The sequence below is a fragment of the Vipera berus genome (genome assembly GCF_964194415.1).
Source record: "Vipera berus genome assembly, chromosome: 1".
Classification (NCBI taxonomy): Eukaryota; Metazoa; Chordata; class Lepidosauria; order Squamata; family Viperidae; genus Vipera; species Vipera berus.
The window spans coordinates 13,780,592-13,801,584 of record NC_138202.1 but is presented as its reverse complement, the minus strand read 5'-3'; the positions used below and the strand labels follow the sequence as shown (position 1 = coordinate 13,801,584).

General features: G+C 44.8%; 1 protein-coding gene across 1 annotated transcript; it reads left to right on the top strand.

Annotated features, from left to right (window-relative positions):
* Window positions 1-259: 259 nt before the first annotated feature.
* On the top strand, window positions 260-14,470 carry MEX3D (mex-3 RNA binding family member D). The gene is made up of 2 exons (XM_081341316.1): window positions 260-1,079; window positions 11,500-14,470. The coding sequence occupies exons 1-2, from the start codon at window positions 356-358 to the stop codon at window positions 12,792-12,794; spliced, it is 2,019 nt and encodes a 672-aa protein (XP_081197442.1). The 5' UTR covers window positions 260-355; the 3' UTR covers window positions 12,795-14,470.
* The last annotated feature ends 6,523 nt before the right edge of the window (window positions 14,471-20,993 follow it).

Genomic DNA, 20,993 nt, shown 5'->3' with positions numbered 1-20,993 from the left:
GGGTGGGACAGAGGCGCGGCGAGGCGCCATCGGGTGGGGGGGGGCGGTTGCTGCCGGCAGCCTCCGCTCGGACTCCCCGCCCCGTCCAACCTCCCTCCCTCCCTCCCTCCTTCCCCCCCTCTCCGGGCCGGGCTGCTGGATGAAGGCGGTGGCAGGGCCAGCAAACAAAGGAGGAGGAGGAGGAGGAGGAGGCAGGGGGGCGGGATCCTAGGCGAGCGGAGCCGATCTGGGGGCGGTGCGGCGGCGGCGGCGGCAGCAGCCCAAGAGAGCGACCCGAAGCCGGAGGCAGAGAGCCCGTCCCAGGCTGGGGGGGCAGCAGGAGGAGGAAGAGGCGGAGGGGGAGCTGCAGGCAGCCATGCCCAGCGCCATCTACCAGCTGGATGGAGAAGCCTCCCGCTGCTGCCCCCCGCCTGGCTTGGGCGGGCTGCTGACCCCCCAGATCGCACAGCAGCCGGCTTGTTCCGGCAGCGGCTTCGCCCTGCCGGCCGGCCCCGAGCAGCACAGCCTGGAGCCGCCTTCCCCGCCTCTCCTGCAAGAAGCCGAGGCGCCCCGAGACCCCGTGGCGGAGCTTTCCCTGGCCTTGGAGCAGCTTTCCATCTTAGGGCTGGCGGCGGAGGAGGAGGAGGAGGAGGAGGAGGAAGAAGAAGAGGAGGAAGGAGAAGGCGGGAGAGACGAAGCGGAGGAGGAGAGGCAGCAGCGGCAGGAGGAGGCGGCGGCCAAGGAGGATGGAGGAGGAGGAGGAGGACCACGACCCGAGGACGACCTGATGGAGGCAGGTGATCCGGGAGGGCTGGACCCCTTCAGCTACCATGGGCTGCCCCCCCTGGCAGCAGCGCCGCCCGGAGGTGGGGGCCTGGTCCTGCTGGACGCCGAGGGCAGCCCCCCCGCCTCCAACTCCGTCTCCCCCGTGGAGATCCTCGGGGCCTTCCCGCCCCATCTGGGACACCCTCCCCCGCCACAGCACCCCCTGCTGGCCGGGCAGCTGGGCATCATCGGCAGCCGCAAGAAGAGTGTCAACATGACAGAATGCGTCTCGGTGCCCAGCTCGGAACATGTGGCAGAAATCGTGGGCCGTCAAGGTAAAACCGTCAAGGAAAGCAAGAAGAGTTGGTTGGTTGTGCCCATAATAAAGTTAAGCCCATCAGTAGGAAAGGGCGGGTTCGCCACCCTTAGTTTTGACCGCCCACCTGCCCCTAGATCCTCTTCCCCACTCCCCAATTACTCAGCAATCTCCTACATAGCTTTTTAAAAGTCTTGGGAAGGTTGCCTTTTATATGGGTTTGTATCTTTCTCTTTAATTTATTTGGGGATGAAAAGAGCTTTCTTTCTTTTTTTAGCAGCATCCATAGTACCATCCCATGTTTGGAGGAAATAGAACAAACTGCTGGTCGTTTTTTTTTCTTTTTTTTAAAACAAAACTTTGGAAGGGAAGGTGTGTGATCCTGCTGAGGCAACCAATATATGTGGACACCCCAATCTAAGTTATTTTATGTAAGCATTTAGAAATGCTGCATTTCCCCCCAGGTGTAGCTTTCTGAATCTGAAAGCTGGCAGACTTCATCTCTCTATGCCCAACACCAACTTTTCCAGCTTTTGTGTGGCTAAATCCAGCCATATTTGGCTCTGTATTTCTCTTCCTTAATTCAAACTTTACCGAAATCCAGAAAGCCAAGGAACGCCTAATTTCTGGGCCTGTTCCATTTGGCTTTGGGGAGACTTTAAAAGCTTCTTTGTTCTTTCGTGTGATAGAAATGTGAAGAGGAAGGAAGGAAGGAAACTAAAAAACTTTTGACATTTACAGTTGGAAAAATTATTCCAGAAATAACAATATTCCATTTCCACCTACTTTCCCTTCTTTTGAGAGAACTGAGTAAGCATTTTTATGAATTGCATTTAAAGATAATCCTTGTTTTGAAAAGACAAGGTGCTACACACATTGAGGAGATTCATTTGAGCACAGGTTTGGGTGCTTTTTGTTCTTTCTGGATGAAAAAGCTATAAGAAGTTGGCAAACTTGACCCGTCTTTTGGAATCCGTGCAAAATGGGTGTCACCTCTGCCCCTTTTTTCAGGTCCCGCTTCTTTCTGGACCCATGTTCCTTTTGTGAATTGCTCACTCAGCATAATTTCAATTATTCACATTCTTTCCTTCTTTCCATACATTTTAAGATTTTGATTTATAAAACCCGTTTTTCTTAGCAGCAAAAGTATAAAGAGAATAAGCAAGTTTCAATGGGCAAAGGTGAGCGTATGGTAGGCTGAATCTTGAACTGATGTTCCCCTGTTTTCCTTTGCTGGTTTTATATTTGAAAGCTACCATAATAAATGCCAAAATATATTGTAGGAAAATGTACCTTTCCATTTTTCCAAAGCTGGGACATTTTAAGACATTCTCCAAGCATCTAAATAGGAATTATTCTACCTCTGCATTTATAACCAGGCTAGGTGGCTGTATAACATTTTTCTATTTTTAAAGTTTGTAATTTTGGGGTCTGTATCAGTCTTTTCCCCTTGTCAATGGGGCACATATCTGCCCTATTGTTCGCTTTGTTAACTGAGACCATGCTGTGTTGAGCACGGTGACATCACGCTCCTTGTATCCTATTGGATAATTCTGGAAGTAACCCCCCCCTTCCCCTCCCGCCCCTTTTTGGCCACACCCAATTTATATTAGGCCATACAGCTCTCCTCCCAACTTTTTTTTTGCTTCTCCTGTCTTAGCAGAAGTCAGTGTTTAATTTCTCAAAAAGGCAGTCTGAGGTTTTTACTGTCCAATCAGGTAACTCTTTTCACTATCTCTAGCACATAGAGTGTGATTGGTTAGTGGTGGATAAAACACAGTGTTTGCTCAAAGATATCTTTTTTAGAAAATCTGGTGCTGTCTCGCACTGCTTGTAAATAGTGATGTTGACCGAGTAGATGTTGATTAAAGCAGTATTGCCTTAAAACAGGGGTGTCAAACTCAATTTCATTGAGGGCCGGATCAGCATTGCGGTTGCCCTCAAGGGGCCAGGTGGGTATGGCCAGGGTGGGCGTGGCCTACTGGGTGGGCGTGGCTAGAGTGCATATGGCCTACTGGGTGGGCGTGGCCAGCTCTACATCGTTGGCATCAAGGGTGCCTATGGGGGTCTGGGCAGGAGTGGGACAGATCTAAGGGTCTCTGGCAGAAGGAGGGTCTCTGGGCCAGGGCCAAGGCAGTGGGGGCCGTTCCCTCACTGTTTCCAGGATGGCTTCGCGGGCCACATGAAACCACTTTGCGGGCCGGATCCGGCCCCCGGGCCTTGTGTTTGACATGTCTGCCTTAAAAGATAAAAATCTTTAGAAATGTTTATGCAGTTCCATGAAAAATATGTTTTCTGGTGCATAGGCAACTTTTTTTAAAAAAAATTATTACTAGCATACATCCAACAACAAATGTTATAGAGGAAATTTATCTGATAAAGTTTAGTTGTGAAGTGCAAAATATACAATTTAAACAATACAGTTTTTGCATTTCCTTGTATATTTTCTTAGGTAAAAGATTTCTCAGGTAGCTGAGTTTTGCGAACAATAGCACATTCTTCTTTCTTGAAAATGCACATAGATCCCCTTCAAGTTTCTAGCTCTCATCATGGAACAGTGTTTCCATCTGTCTTGAAATTCAAATTTCACTTCAGTTATGAACCCAGATTCTCCAAATTTGTTCAGCCACCATGCTTTGTTGTTAAAGAGGAGGCAATTAGGAAGAAAAAAAAGGCTGATGCCTGCTAAAGTTTCACCTGCAGAATAGGTACTGGGCCAAAAATTCTATTAGGGTCATTTTCCTCTGTTTGCTTTTAATTTGTAAAGATGGCATCTTGCTTTTTCTTTTCTTTTCTTCTGAAGGGCCTAAACATCTCATGTCAGTCCAGAAAAGACCACTGTTGGAGAGAATGAAGCATCTTCTATATAATGGTCAATTTTTTTTATTACTTTCAGCCAAGGTTGTTGAAAAGACCTTCCAAGATTGAATCTGAACCCATTGAAATCAGGCAAAAAATAATAGGAGGAATAATAAATAATAATAATAATAATAATAATAAGAAGAAGAAGAAGAAGAAGAAGAAGAAGAAGAAGAAGAAGAAGAAGAAGAAGAAGAAGAAGAAGAAGAAGAAGAAGAAGAAGAAGTTGGAAGGGACCTTGGAGGTCATCTAGTCCAACCCCCTGCTCAGGCAGGAAACCCTATACTATTTCAGGCAAATGGCTGTCCAGTCTCTTCTTAAAAACTTCCAGTGTTGGAGCATTCACCACTTCTGGAGGCAGGTTGTTCCACTGGTTAATTGTTCTAACTGCCAGGAAGTTTCTCCTTAGTTCTAGGTTGCTTCTCTCGTTGACTAGTCTCCATCCGTTGCTTCTTGTCCTGCCTTCAGGCGCTTTGGAGAATAGCTTGACTCCCTCCTCTTTGTGGCAGCCCCTGAGATATTGGAACGCTGCTATCATGTCACCCCTCGTCCTTCTCTTCGTTAAACTACACATACCCAATTCCAGCAACCGTTCCCTATATGTTTTAGCCTCCAGTCCCCCAATCATCTTTGTTGCTTTTTCTCACTTTGAAGGATTATCTCTCCTACGAGTGTCATGGAGAAATGGATCCATTCCTGTTTTTCTTTCTGCATCCGTTGATGATTTTTAGTGCAGTGGATTGTGATGTCCTTCTGGACTGACTGATGGAAGCGAGTCTTGGAGAATGCATGTTGTCTTGGAAAGTTCTTTCTTTAGCCCCTTTGAGGGACATGCAACCAAAATTGAGCCCAAAATTTCTTCTGCTAAGCAAGACAGTTGGTAAGTGAGTTTTGCTCCATTGTACAACCTCTCTTGCCACAGTGGTTAAGTGAATCACTGCACTTGTTAAGTTAGCAACACGATTGTTAAGTGAATCTGGCTTCCCCACTGACTTTAGTTGTCAGAGGGTCACAAAAAGTGACCTCAGGATGCTCAGGGTATCATAAATACATGCCAGTTGCCAAGTGTTCAAATTTTGATCACATGACCATGGGGATGCTGCAGTGGTGGTAAGTGTCAAAAACGGTCCTAAGTCAATTTTTCCCCAGTGCTGTTGTAACTTTGAACCGTCACTAAACGAATAATTGTAAGTGGAAGACTTACCTCTATGATACCCGAGGAATACTAGACAATACCATGGCCATTACTGTGTGCTGCATACAGGTAACATACACCTGTGAGCAGCAGGGTGCATGGGGATACCTACCTAGAGGCCTACCTTCTCCCTTCCCCTCAGATCTTATCAATGGAAGACCAGCGGGTTGCAAAGCAAAACACCAGACATGATCTTCAACCATCTATGGAAGCCATTTTGTGAGAGTGCCTACAACACCCTATCCAAATTCTAACTGTGCTCGTCAGCCTAGGTGAAAGCCAGTGGAACTCTTTGCCACTTAAGTCCAGTTGAGCTTTCAGTAGCCTTGCTCAAATTCATTACTGGACTGCATGATGGTGCATAAAGCCATTGACTGAATTGAAATGGATGGGTATTAGATTTTTATCCCCCCTTTATTAGTTTTATAAATAATTCAAGGTGGCAAACGTATCTAATACTCCTTCCTCTCCTGTTTTCCTCACAACAACAACCCTGGGAGGTGGGTTGGGCTGAGAGAGAAAGTGGAACTAGAACTCAAGTCTCCTGATTTCTAGGCCAGCACCTACACCATTACACCAAAATGGTCAATGGGTCAATAAAAGATTTGGCCTTTGTTCTATAAAGGGCTACATTCCCTCTAAAACAGGAGTGGGGAACAATGGTCCTTTTATGACTTGTGGACTTCAACTCCCAGAATTCCTGAGCTGAGGTCCACAAGTTATAAAAGGGCCATGATTCTCCACTTCGTCTCTAAAAGATAACATTCCTTCCTGGATTTTTTAATATTCCTGGATCTTTGCAAGGTAGAATGGCCAAGTGTTTTTGCAGGACAATATGGTATATCTTGGTGCGTTGGCATCCTATTGAAAGATTCCAAAAATTGAACCTAGGACTTTCAGAAGCAAAAATAAAAAAGGCTTTGCTATTCAACTACAAGTTCCCAAGCTGTCTCTCTCACCCAGTTTTGGCTATGCCCACCCAACCAAGCCACATTTCAATGAATTGTATTTCTAGGGTCAGGAATAGTCCACCTAGTCAGAATTTAACCAATTTGCCTCAGAGATTAATCCTGTGGTTTGTGAGCAGCAGGGAAAGGGAAATTCCAGCCAAGAATGCTTTGCTCTTAATTGTACACGTGTAAGCGGCTCTAGAAGCATACAGGGGTCCTTGACTTACGATCACAATTGGGACCAGAATTTCTGCTGCTAAACAAGGCAGTTGTTAAGTGAGCCACACCCACTTTTATGACTTCTTTTGCCATGGTTAAGTGAATTACTGAAGTTGTTAAGTGAATCACACAGTCGTTAAGTAAATTTGGTTTCCCCCATTGTCTTTGCTTGTCAGAAGCCAGCCAGGAAGGTCGCAAATGACGATCATGTGACTCCAGGATGCTGCAGCTATCGTAAATATGTGCAAATTCACTGCCAAGCACCTGAATTTTGATTGTGTAACTGGGTATGTTGCGACAGTCATAAGTGCAGGGATCAATCATAAGTCACCTTTTTCAGCGCTGTTGTAACTTTGACTGGCCACTGTATGTAAGTTGAGGACTATCTCCATGCATATCAAGGTACTTGCATAGAGAATCCTTCCACACTAGTCTAAGTATAGGAAGTTCCTGTGAAATCCTCAGAACGGCAGCTTGAGCATTTCAGACTGGGGGGGGGAAGGAAACTGGACAATTAGGTTATGCAGTTATGCTTTCCATAAATTGTGTTCTTTCTTTAAAAAAATAGCTTTTCTTCTGTTGTTCCCTCCTGCAACATGGGTAAGAGCAAATTTCCTTTTTCATAAGATTGTCCTCAGGATCATTTATTAAATAGCGATAGGGAGGGCAAGCAATTTCCTGGCCCAATCAGATGTTTTCAATCCTAATTCTCCTCTGTCCGATTTTTCTCTCCAGACTCCCTAAAAATGCCAGTTTAGTGTTGCACACTTTTTTTTTCTGGTATACCTTTTTGGTGTGAGTTTTTTTTGGGGGGATGTGGACAGGGCAAAGATCACAGTGGATTCACTGGAGAAGTGCAGGCTAGAATCACTTTGTTTGATAAGGCAGACCCCATAAAACTTCATCCCCATAAAGTATTAGCCAATTGATTCAGAAGAGAGGAAAAGATATCAAATAGAAATTAGGCATGTGGTAAGTAAATGAATCAAATAAGCTTATTATAATAATGGAAACCCTAACCATGATCCAGGGAAGCACAACAGTGATGCATGATTAGGGGCAGATAAGATGAAGGAGTTTGCAGAGTGCGGATAAATCCTTGTCAACTGCCTGGAGTCTGTGAGAGTGAATTTGGCAACATATAATAACAACAATAACATCATGATGATGGTGATGATGATGATGATGATGAAGTTGGAAGGGACCTTGGAGGTCATCTAGTCCAATCCCCTGCTCAGGCAGGAAACCCTATACAATTTCAGGCAAATGGCTGTCCAGTCTCTTCTTAAAAACTTCCAGTGTTGGAGCATTCACCGCTTCTGGAGGAAGGTTGTTCCACTGATTAATTGTCCTAACAGGAAATTTCTCCTTACTTCTAGATTGCTTCTCTCCTTGATTGGTTTCCATCTGTTGCTTCTTGTCCTGCCTTTGGGCACTTTGGAGAATAGCTTGGCTTCCTCTTCTTTGTGGCAGCCCCTGAGATACTGGAACACTGCTATCATGTCACCCCTAGTCCTTCTCTTCATTAAACTAGACATACCCAATTCCAGCCACCGTTCCTTATATGTTTTAGCCTCCAGTCCCCTGATCATCTTTGTTGCTCTTCTCTGTACTCATTCTAAGTAGTTCTCGGTTTACAACTATTCATTTAGTGACCATTCAAAGTTACAACAGGACTGAAAAAGGTTATTTACAACCACTTACAACCATTACAGTATCCCCATATACTTTCAGGCGTTTGACAACCGGCATGAATTTGCGATGGTTGCACTGTCTCAGGGTCTTGTGATCACCCTTTGTAACCTTCCCATCCGGCTTCTGATAAGCAAAGTCAGAGGGGGGAGCCAGATTCACTTAACGACCACGTGAATCACTTAACAACTGTGGGGATTCACTTAACTGTGGCAAAAAGTCGTAAAATGAGGCACAATTCACTTAACAACTGCTTAAAAAGTAAAGGTAAAGGTTCCCCCGCACATGCGTGCTAGTCGTTTCCGACTCTAGGGGCAGGTGCTCATCAACTGCTTACCAATGGGAATTTAGGACTCCATTGTGGTTGTAAGCCGAGGACTGTGTAAATTTTCTTAACTAAAGTTTGGTGCTCATTTACATAACAGGGCACAATGGTTGCCAACTTGGATAGCAATAAGAGGAGGCCAGATCAATTCTGTGAGAAAGAATGGCTAATCCCTGTGCTGATTATCTTTGTTTCCCGTAGGAGAATCATAGATGGGATCTATCCGCAGGATGGGAAAATGATTCAGTCTGCTTTATGAAGGCAGAGCACAAAAATAAAGAGGCTTCTGGTCACTTTAATGATTGCAAAAGTGTTTTTCCCAATCTGAATGGCTGAAAAGTACCCTCTGTGCATCTTCATAACGCTTTTGTGTCAGCGGTGATTTTTAGGATAAATTAACATTGTGAGGCCCAGCATTTTATGTGGGGGGGTCTGTGTTTTTATTTATGAGCAGTAAATGTTCATCATATTGACAGTTGCGTGGAGCTTCTGTGTACAGGAGAAGTAGAGGCAGTCCTCAAATTGTGGCCACATTTGGGAGCAGAATTTCTGTAGCTAAGGAAGGTGGCTGTTAAGTGAGTCAGACAGTTGTTTAGCAAATCCAGGATCCGCCACTGACTTTGCTTGACAGAAACAAAGGTCACAAATTATGATCACATGATCTAATGGATGCTGCCATTGTTGTAAATACTTGTCAGTTGTCCAGTGCCCAAATTTTCATCACGTGATTTTGGCGACACTGCTGTGGTTATAAAGTGCAAGGGCTGATTATAAGTCTCTTTCAGGGCCACGGCAATTTCAAATGGTCGTTAGATAATTGTTATAAGTTGAGGAGTATCTATATACCTCGGAGACGTTTGGGGTGGCGCTAGTGCCGGTGGGATGCTGAGGACAGCGCTAGTTTTGGTGGGACGCTCAGGTCAGGGTGGTGCTAGCGCCGGCGGGATGCTCGGGGCGGCACTAGTACAAGTGTGGGGGAGGTGCGTGCACTGGTCATCCCTTCACACAGCCCAGTGGCCAAGCGGCCACAGCCCGGTAATGGGCGGTGGCCCACAGGTTGGGGACCCCTGATCTACAGTCTATTCTAGGGGGAGAGGCAGTTGAGATGCTTTCTTGAACCATCCAGGAATCTTTTAAAAATAAACTAAAGTTAATGAACATCTAGTTTCTTTAGGGGTGGAATATGTACCTCTACTGAACCATCGCATCCAACATTTTTCCCACTGACTGTGATCATTAGAGCTGTCGTTTAACATAATCTATAGGACCCCATATTCCTCACTCCATTCCATACAACCTATGGTTTTTACGTTGGCAATTTTGCATTTGAATTTGTCCCTGGTTTTAAGGCCTGTGTGTAAGCCTTGCTTCCCTTCCCTAAGAATCTCCCCTTCTGTTAAAAATAGAACCAAAAGTCTCTAGTCCTTATCATAGAGGTTGTTCATGACTTAGAACCACTCATTTAGCAACCAAAGTTACAACAGCACTGAAAAAAAAGCGACTTCTGACTAGTCATCGCATTTATGACCATTGCAATATACCCATAACCATGTGATCAAAATTTATTTACAATAGTTGTAGCATACCAGGGTCATGCAATCGCCATTTGCAACCTTCCCAGATGGCTTCTGACAAACGAAGTCGGAATTCCTCATGGAATTCTGGGGCATTCTGGGAGTTAAGGTCCACAATCTCAAACTTGCCAATGTTGGAAACGCTATCTTAAGAGGAACTGGAGCATTTTGCCTCTTGATTCTCCCCTCCGTTAATAAAGAGATGGGGGAGAAATGGTCGGGGGGGGGTGGAATTAGGAGTTCTTAAGAGGTGCCTTAAAAATCTGTATTTTTCCCTTAAGCTCTCTAGTTATTTTAAAATAGTAAGAGGAGAAAGAGGTAGTTCCACCTCTTCCAGAGGATTGCAATACAGATAGTCCTTCACTTACGACCAAAATTTATGTTGCTAAGCGAGACGGTTGTTAAGTGAGTTTTTCATAACCTGTTCATCTTCTAAACCTTTTCGCTCATCCTCTAATTAGGGTTTCTCTGCCATTTACAAGTGAGGGAGGAACATTTCACTCTTATTGGGCATGATCCCTGATGACATCCATCACCTTTTTTCTTACTCATGGAAGAGGGAGCAAGGAACTACATACATTTCTGAAGCCCCTGGACATCTTAACCCAGTTTGCAACTGAACTTTTTTTTTTCCAAGCACATCCTTTCAACCTTAGGGACCAGAAACTTGATTTGTGCTATTTAACGGTAGGTCCTCAAGCCCTGAATTTGAGAGCACACTATTATTTTTTATGTGCTCTCAACAGTGACATACAGCCCTACAACCTTAACTTTCTGCTTTTTGTAGTGATTTCGCAAGCTGTCTTGCTATTTGCTACAAGTTTTCAAGAAGCCAGAGGTGGGTGCTAAATGAATAACTGTGAGTCAAGGACTACCTGTACCACTGAATAGAGGCCAAGGGCTGCCTCCACTGTCCAGTGTCCCTGGGAACATCAGCAGAACCTTTGTTTCATCCATTTGTCTATGGCTTCAAGGGGTGAAGTCTTCTGCTAACAAAACCTCACTGTGTCCTGTGCTCTGGATTTCGGCTTGGCCCACTACAGGTAGTCCTCAACTTACAACCACAACTGGCCCCCAAATTTCTGTTGCTGAGACAGTCATTAATTGCCCATTTTACAATATTTCTTGCCACCGTTGTTAAGTGAATCGCTGCAGTTGTTAAGTTAGTAACACGGTTGTTAGGTGATCTGGCCTCCCCATTGACTTTGCTTGTCAGAAGGTTGTAAAAGTTGTTCACATGACCCCCGGACACTGTAACCATCATAAGTACATGCCAGTTGCCAAGTGTCTGAATGTTGATCACGTGACCACGGGGATGCTGCAGCCATCATGTGAAAAATGGTTGTAAGCCGAGGACTACCTGTAGCTACAAATGGAGTGTTTTGGGGCAGGGGAAAATGTGACCTCCAGGATTTGGAGGAGATTCTGGGAGTTGGGGTGCATTACACATGAAAGGCCCAGGTTGGGGTAAGTCATAGAAAATCTAGGAAAGCTGTTTTTGTTTGACAGTGCAATTTCTTATGCAGCGATATATTTCTAAGCAAGACTAAGATTTATAAATAGAGTTCTGCACTAGCTGACTTGTCCCTTTTGTTTTTCTCATCTTCGATATTTCTGTCTTTCAGGATGCAAGATCAAAGCCCTGAGAGCGAAAACTAACACTTATATCAAAACACCGGTGAGAGGAGAGGAACCTGTTTTTATTGTGACAGGGCGGAAAGAGGACGTGGAGATGGCCAAGCGAGAGATCCTTTCGGCTGCCGAGCACTTCTCTGTGATCCGGGCCACTCGCAACAAAGTCAACGGCATGGCTGGCTCCGTTCTGGCGCCTCCAAACCTCCCCGGGCAGACCACCATCCAAGTAAGGGTCCCTTACCGTGTGGTTGGGCTAGTGGTGGGCCCAAAGGGAGCCACCATCAAGCGCATCCAGCAACAGACACACACCTACATCGTGACCCCAAGTCGGGACAAGGAACCGGTCTTTGAGGTGACGGGCATGCCGGAAAACGTGGACCGGGCGCGGGAGGAGATCGAGGCTCACATTACCATGAGGACGGGCTCCTTCATCGACATCAACATCAACAACGACTTTCATTCCAACGGCACCGACGTTTGCCTCGACTTGATGGGGGTCAATCCGTCCAGCCTGTGGTCAAAAGCGCCTCACCCTGCCCGACGGACTGTGCCCAGTTTACGCAACGATAGCCTTGGTTCCTCGGGTAGTGCTACCTCGGCCACGGAGCCTTACTTCGGGGGCCATGTGGCTGAAAGTCCCCCTACGGGATCCTTTGTTTCCAGCAACGGCAGTTACTCTTTCAGCGAACCCCCAGCCCCCGGACTGGGCTCTGATGATGGTGATTTTGGGTTTGACTTCTTGGCCTTGGACCTCACCACACCAACCACCATCTGGTCCCCCTTTGAGGCTCCCAACAACCCCCTCCAGGTCTTCAGCAGTTCTTCCACCTCCTCAGTGAACGGCAATGCTCAGAGACGCAACAGCATGCTCAGCACCACCGCCACGCCTCGGCATTCCCCCACCCTTCCGGAGCCTGCTGTGGCTCTGGAGCATCCTTTGGCCCGGCGCATCCAGAGCGATCCAGTCAGTGCCCTGTCCTGGCTGCCGGCCCAGGGCTCCATGTCATCCTTCTCCAACAGCACCGGCTACTCCTCCTCTTCTCCGTTACCAAGCAGCATCTCCGCCACTTCCGGCTCGCCAACTGATTCTAACAGTTCGGAACGGGCTCGCAAGAATTCCCGCGAGTGCATGGTGTGCTTTGAGAGCGAAGTGATTGCTGCCCTCGTGCCCTGTGGCCACAACCTCTTCTGCATGGAGTGTGCCATGCGCATCTGTGGCCGGGTGGAGCCCCAGTGCCCTGCCTGCCACACGCCAGCCACGCAAGCCATCCATATTTTCTCATAGCCACTGAGTGGGTGGGACTCACAATGCATTTCCTGTCGCCCCACACACACACACAAACACACTTCCTTTCCCTCCAAAACGAACCCACAAGAACAACAAAGAACATGGCTTTTTTCAAACGTCTAATTGTTTATATCAACCTTTTTTGGGAAATCAGAACTTGTGAAAGAACCTGGAGGGGGTGGGAAGGGAAGTGGAATATGTCTTTTGAACCTTGCCTAGTGAAAGGAGATACGTCGAGGTAGAGAGAGGGAAAATAATATTGGTGGTGGGAGGGGAAGATTAGATAGAGTCTTCACCATTTAGGGCAGCTTTCAGATGTGTCAATTTCAACTCCCAGAATTCCCTGTCATGAGCACTGCTGAGAATTCTGGGACTTGAATACCACACATCTAAGGGCTGAATTGTATTTTGTGCTTGGTAAGAGGACAAAACACAGAGCCAGCTTTCAGAGCTGGGCAAAAAAAAATAATCTGTTCAAATATTGTTTACAGAATAGCTTTAACTCTCAGCCCCAGAAGCACAGGCCGGGTTGGGTTAAATGTTTGCTGTTCCTCATGCCCTTTTTCCCCAAACAGTATTTCTTTTTGCAAAGATAAATCAAGCAAAAGTCCATGTGCACTTTTAAGGTCTTTCTTTCTTTCTTTCTTTCTTTCTTTCTTTCTTTCTTTCTTTCTTTCTTTCTTTCTTTCTTTCTTTCTTTCTTTCTTTCTTTCCTTTCCTTTCCTTTCCTTTCCTTTCCTTTCCTTTTCTTTCTTTCCTTTCTTTCTTCCTTTCTTCCTTCCTTCCTTCCTTTCTTTCTTTCTTTCTTTCTTTCTTTCTTTCTTTCTTTCTTTCTTTCTTTCCTTTCTTTCCTTTCTTTCTTCCTTTCTTCCTTCCTTCCTTTCTTTCTTTCTTTCTTTCTTTCTTTCTTTCTTTCTTTCTTTCTTTCTTTCTTTCTTTCTTTCTTTCTTTCTTCCTTCCTTTTTCTTTCTTTCTTTCTTCCTTTCCTTTCCTTTCCTTTCCTTTCCTTCCTCCCTTCCTTCCTCTTAATATTATTCCTTTACTTTTTTTGTATGCAGTTCTGAAGAGAGAAAGCGTGAACATGATTTTTCGTTGTTGGCAAGACAAGTGTTATCTGTATTTGGCTGGTCCCCCAAATTATATAAATTGATATTAACTCTCAAGGGGGACCAATAAGCTGGAGGGAGAAGTCGGGCAGGCTCCCTTAGGGAGGGCAAAGAAGGAAAAATAAATATCAGCATAATACGCACACGCAAAAAAGTCTCTTTTTTATGTTGGACTTTTTAAAGTTTATTTTTTACCTCTGTGTATATGTAGGGAATTTCTAGGAAAATAGTTACTTTATTGAATAAATTTTAAGAACTAAAATATATTTTATTTTTTAAGAAAAGGGGCTTGGCATTGGGTGGGGGCGAGCAGACCCTTAACCATCCAACGGCTAAAGTTCTGAAATATATACATATAAATATATATATATATATATTTGTTGATCTGACTTGACAGTTATGAAAATTGTATCCAGAGTTTTATTTTTTTTTTAAACTTCAAAGCCTTCTTAATAATAATAATGATGATAATGCTGATGATGATGATAATAATAATAATAATAATAATAATAAAAGACTTTTTACTATCTGACAATATGTCCTGGTAATCTAGTAATGTCACTCTTGGGAATTATAATTCAAAAGTTTTATTTGTCTTATAGCTTGCTTAGAATTCAGCAAGGTAGATTGCATCAAGAGGGAGGAGCTGGCCCAGAGTCAGCCAATGAGCTTCTGAGGCTGAAAAGGAACTTAAACCCGGTCTCCCTACTCCTAGTCCAGCCCCTTCCTCACTACACCTTATTGGTTCATGGGCTGAGAAGGCGGGACTGGCTGTCCCTGATCTTACTCCATCACCTTAATCCCTGAAGTATCCTGGTTCTTGGGCTGAGAGGGAGGGTCTGGCCCCAAGTCCTCCAGAGAGCCACTGTGGCTGAGGAGGAAACTGAACCTGGGTCTCCCCAGTTTCAGTCGAGCACTGAAACCAGTATACCACACTAGTTTTCTGGCGCTTTCCCACCCCTCACTTGTGTTCTGTTGTTTTATAGAATTCTTCCCGTAAGCCAGGCTGGGGAATTCTGGGAGTTGAAGTTAACAAGTCTTAAAGTTGCCAAGGTTGGGGACCCCTGCCGTAAGCACATTACAGATAGTCCTCAACTTACAACTGGTTGCTTATCAACCATTCAAATTTAAGATAGGACCATCAAAACTGACAAGCTGGTTCCCCAAAGTTCCAATGGCTATTCTTCCCCCCTCCCCCCCGTCACATGACCGCATTTTGGACACTTGGCAGCCAGTCTGCATTTACAGCTGTTTGCAGCATCCCACGCTCTTGTGGTTGCAGTTTATGCCATGGGATTTTCAACCTTTTCACCCATTGTACCACTTTTAGGTTATGGCAGTATCTGAGTACCACCAGTCGCCTAGCAAGGTGTCAAAAACATGATGACCAAAAAAAAAGGAAGAAAGTAATGAAGTACAGGTAGTCCTTGACTTACAACAGTTCACTTAGTGACTGTTCTAAGTTACAATGGCACTGAAAAAAGTGCCCCCCAAGTCACAGCCGAGGCAGACACCTGCCTGCCCACCCGGCGGTGCTCTTCCTCCTGTCCGAGGTTTTCATTGTTGTGAGCATTTCTGTTGAGGATTGGCAGTAGGGGTGGGTGTGTTTGGTTTTTATTCCCCCCATCTACTGGGTAGTTGCAGCAGGTTTTGGTCACTTCACATGACCCTGGGACACTGTGACCATCATAAATATGAATCAGTTGCCAAACATCTGAATGTAAATTACGAGACCCTGGAGATGCTGCAACATTCCAACTGATCGGTGCTTCTTCTGGGCTCAGAGGCTCCAGGATCAGCGCCAAGCTCCAGCTGGAACCTGGCGCTGATCCTGGCGCTTCCTCTGAGCCCTGACAGCCCCGAAGAAGCCCTGATCCTGGCTCATCCGCTGAGCCCTGACAGCCCTGCAGCTCCAGCCATCTCTCGCTCAGGCTTGTGCGGTGCTACCACCAGTTCAGCTCATTCCCCTCCCCCACTACCACTTTTCTAGGATGGTTGTGTACCACCTGCCAGGTACCAATGTACCACAGGTGGTACCCGTACCACTGGTTGAAAAGCCCTGGTTTATGGGATTTTTGCCGGAAACCAGGGTTTACTTTCAGTTTTCAGCAAAAACCAGCCCATAGCAAACAAGGGATCTGCTTAACGAACACCACATTTGCTTAATGACCGTTATGTTTACTTGACAACCACTGCAAAAAGTCATAATCAGGTCCAGTCATATGATGACCCACTTTATGACCATAATAAATTACTGTACAATCATAATTGCCAGGCTCAATTGCGGTCATAAGTGGAGGACTACTTGGTATTTCCTTAAAAAATGTAGGTAAATAGTTTTTCATCTGTACAGTATTTTTAAAAAGCTGTTTTCCTCCCCATATCTCTAAAACAGCCTCTCTGCCTGCACCTACTGGCTTTTACTGTACCTGACTGGCATATTTTGGCTTCTTACCTTTGTATAAATCCCAGAATCCTAAGGTTGTTAGGGACCGTGGAGGTCTTCTAGTCCAACCCTCCCTGCCCAGTGAAAAAATCTTACACCATCTCAGACAAATGGTTGCCCAATCTTTCCCTTTCTCATCTTTTAACTTCAGCAAGGGATGATGGCCTGGGTAGAGAACCTTGAACATTCTGTGGCCTCTTCCTGTCCATCTTCTAAAGCTTTTCACTCATCCTCTAATTAGGGTTTCTCTGCCATTTAGAAGTGAAAGAGGAATATTTCCCTCTATTGTGCATGATCCCTGATGAGATCCATCACCTTTTTTCTTATTCATGGAAGACAGAGCAAGGAACTACATACATTTCTGAAGCCCCTGGACATCTTAACCCAGTTTGCAACTGAACATTTTTTCCCCAAGCACATCCTTTCAACCTTAGGGATCAGAAACTTGATTTGTGCTATTTAACGGTAGGTCCTCAAGCCCTGAATTTGAGAGCACACTGTTTTTTGTGCTGTCAACAGTGACATACAGCCATACAACCCTAATTTTGTGCTTTATGTAGTGCCTTCGCAAGCTGTCTTGCTATTTGCTACAGGTTTTCTATAAGCCAGAGGTGAGTGATATATCAAGGATCACATTTAGTTCTTGGCCTAAATTAATACAGCTCTATCAGGAGGGAGCTGATCAGTGTCCTTTTGCAGCTTACTGCTTGAGAAATAAAAATATCCCAGAGAGAACAAAAGGTGAGTATCAAACATCAGATGGATATTCCTATCCACTTTTGGCTTAAATTCTTCTGTGCCTGAGGTTGTGATGCAAAACCAGGCAATCAGTTTGTTCATTCAGTTTGGATACTACCAGATCCAAGGAAAGAACTGTTTGCAAAGTACTGGGAAAAAACCTATTAACCATAGTATAATTAAAAAAATGAATCAAGGTTATAACAATAAAGGGATACCGATAATAGTAATGATCTTAAAAAGCCAATCTAAATAATACCAGTTAAGTTAATAAGATACACAAAGTGAAATAAATCAAGAAGGGAAGTGGCAATCAATTCAACCAACACTCATTGGGAGAGTCCCATTGCAAATAGCATCCCAAACATTGGAAGGGATGCAGCAAATCTTATTTCTCATGGCTACAAGGCTACAAGACACTACTGAGAAATTGTTTCTGAGAAATTAATCTCCACAAATGGTGAGGAATGCGAAGTTCCCTATATACTGAGTGAACCAGGTTTAGGCAGAATGGACCTGCAGTTAGCAAGGTGCCAGAGTTTCTGTTGTTAAGCAAGGCACTTGTTAAGTGACTCACACCCAATTTTATGACCTTTTTGCCACGGTTGTGAAGTGAATCACTAGCTGTTAAGTAAATCACATGGTCATTAAGCAAATTTAGTCTCCCCATTGACTGCTTGACAGAAGCCAGTTGGGAAGGTCACAAATGGTGATCATGTGACCCGAAGACACTGCAGCCATCATAAATACATGCTGGTTACCAAGCAGTCAAATTTTGATCACATGACTGTGGGGATAATGCCGCGATTGTAAGTGTGGCCATTAGTCACTTTTTTCCGGACTGTTGTAACTCATTCACTAAAAAATGATTGTAAGTTAAGGACAATTTCTATGTACACATGTGGGTGTTTGTGTGTTTATGTGCTAAAACATAAGCCTAACCTACTGTGGTTGAGTTCATATAGCACATAGCAAAACTCCAACACTGCTTATTATTTGCAGAGAATTTTGGACACAAAGGGACCTTGGTTATTAATTGTCCCAACTCCCTGTCCCTATTGGAGCGTCTCTGACAGATGGCCATCCAGCCTGTCCTCAATTGTTTGCAAAGTATACCATCTGCTGTGTTGGGCTGTTCTATTGTCAGGCAGCTCTTGGTAGGTGTTACCTGCCAAAAGCACGGCACTCGTGATCTGGTCCCTCTATTATTACATGGTGGTCAAACTCGCGTGTCACGTGACAAGTTGCAATGTATCGTGACTTTTTTTGCATTCCCAGAGCTGGGGTGGGTGCGGCCTCCGTAAAATGCAACCGGCCCGTGGGCCGGCAGTTTGACACCCCTGCTCTATTGGGAATTTATTCTTGATGGCCATTTGAAATCTGCTGGATTGCTAAGGTAAACCCACCATTTTTCATACATCCTTCTCTGATTTCACTTACCTCCCCCCCCGAAATATGAAAGCAAGTTCAGAAGTCTACACCCAACATTGTCTTCTCCAAACTCAACATGCTAGGTGTTAAGTGACCAACACAATATATGTTGTGTGTTTTATATTTATTATGTGATTTTTATTATTATAGTAAGTATATTATGTCATTATGCGCTGGAGCACCATCCTTGGGATTTATTGGCAAGACCATGTCCATACGCTGGAGGTCCTGGATTGCAATCCACCAGCATTGAATCCCTGATCTTCAGAGCCCAGATGTGGTAGGTGGGTCCTGTCATCAAAATGGATAACTTGCCAGTTGCTCTTTGCCATGGGTGGGGAACTATGGCTCTCTTATGATTTGTGGACTTCAACTTCCAGAATCCCCAAGAATTCTGGGAATTGAAGTCCACAAGTCATAAAGCTGCCATAGTGTCCCACCTCTGCTCTATTGTATACCAGAGACTGTGGAAGAGACTTCCAAGGTCATCCACACAAGGACTACCAAGGTACTGTGAGGAAATCCTACATCACTGTGACATCCAGCCAAGAGACCTATGTTACGAAGCTTTCACGGGATCCAAAGACAAAACCTGAAAGTTGTGAGTGGTGTCATAGAATAATGCCCACAATTATTACAACAATGGATTTCCAGTGCTCCCACTGACTCTACACTTCCAGACTGGGACCGCACAGTCATCTCTCTGTCCACAGATGAACTGCACAAGATCATGTCTTTGAACCTGAAAGCCTGTCTGTGACTGTCTATGTTACGTAAAACCAAAAGTGGGTTAATTCAATTACAGGTAGTCCTTGACTTACGACCACAACCAAGACCAAAATTTCTGTTGATAAGTGAGACAGTTGTTAGGTGAGCTTTGCCCCATTTTATGACCTTTCTTGCCACAGTTGTTAAGTGAATCACTGCAGTTGTTAAGTTAGTAACATGGCTGTTAAGTGAATCTGGCTTCCCCATTGATTTTTGCTTGTCAGAAGGTCGCAAAAGGGGATCACATGACTCCGGGACGCTATAATGGTCATAAGTATGAACCAGTTGCCAAGTATCTGAAGTTTGATCATGTGACCACAGGGATGCTGCAAAAGTCATGTGAAAAATGGTCATAAATCACTTTTTCCAGTGCCATTGTAACTTTGAACGGTCACTAAACGAATGGTTGTAAGTTGAGGATTGCCTGAACTAAGTTATGAGCTGTGTGCACATGTTTTTTGGCTCTCTTAAAGAAGGTTCACACAATATGTTGGAATAAACTGGGGTTAGCTGAACCATGGTCCTATACTGTGTAGCTCTAATTGGGGTGGGTGGTTTAAAATTTGGTGTGTTATATTTTAAAGTGGGTTAGTTCAATAAACTAGGATTAAATTACTTGCATGTTAGAATGTGGTATAAATACAGAGCTTTTGAACCATACAGGAGGAAGAGACCTTTAGTGGGACTTAGTCCAATCCACTTTCACTCAGAAAATCTGCTATGTCATTCCCACTTGGCAGAGCTAAAAATAAAATTATTGATTTATTTTAGTGCCTTTGCTTTTTCGAAGATTTTTTTTTGCTTGTCTTCTATCAAACTAAAATACAAACAAGCTTAGAGAAAACAGTGTGGAGATAATAAAGCTAATTCAAAAGAAAACCAAATTAAAATGCAATGTGGATATAAAAGGAGGCCATGATGTGGCACCAGTCAGTTTGGTGTAGTGGCTAAAAAGGTAAAGGTAAAGGTTCCCCCGCACATGCGTGCTAGTCGTTTCCGACTCTAGGGGGCGGTGCTCATCTCCGTTTCAAAGCCGAAGAGCCAGCGCTTGTCCGAGGACGTCTCCGTGGTCATGTGGCCGGCATGACTAGACGCCAAAGGCGCACGGAACGCTGTTACCTTCCCACCGTAGTGGTCCCTATTTTTCTACTCGCATTTTTACGTGCTTTCGAACTGCTAGGTTGGCAGAAGCTGGGACGAGTAACAGGCGCTCACTCTGTTACACAGCACTCGGGATTCGACCCGCCAAACTGCCGACCTTCCAATCGACAAGCTCAGCGTCCTAACCCACTGAGCCACCGCGTCTCCCGTAGTGGCTAAGGCAGGGCTTTTTTCCTCACAGAACGCTCAGAACGGAGTTCCGGCACCTTTTTTGGATGGAACCTTGTAGGGTAGGCAAAGTGGGTTGTATGACATGTGTGAGTTCCGGCACCTTTTTCTTTTACAAAAAAAGCACTGGGCTAAGGCTACCAGGTTAGTAACTGGAGACCATGAGTTCTGGTCCTGACTTGAGCATGAAACTCCCAGCTATGTGACCTTGGGCCACTCACTCTCCACTCTAGGAGGAAGTTAATCCCAAGACACTTCCAAAACACGGTGCCAAGAAAACTGCAGGGACCAATCCAGGCTGTAACAGGAATCAAAACTGACTCAGAGGTACACAAACCCAAAAATGGTCTTGCGCAACAGCTAAAATGTATCATGCAT

Bases quoted from the DNA above. Each gene is read 5' to 3' on its own strand.
- MEX3D (XM_081341316.1), top strand. From the start codon at position 356: ATGCCCAGCGCCATCTACCAGCTGGATGGAGAAGCCTCCCGCTGCTGC. The intron at 1,080-11,499 runs GTAAAACCGTCA...TCTGTCTTTCAG, and splicing joins AGAAATCGTGGGCCGTCAAG to GATGCAAGATCAAAGCCCTG.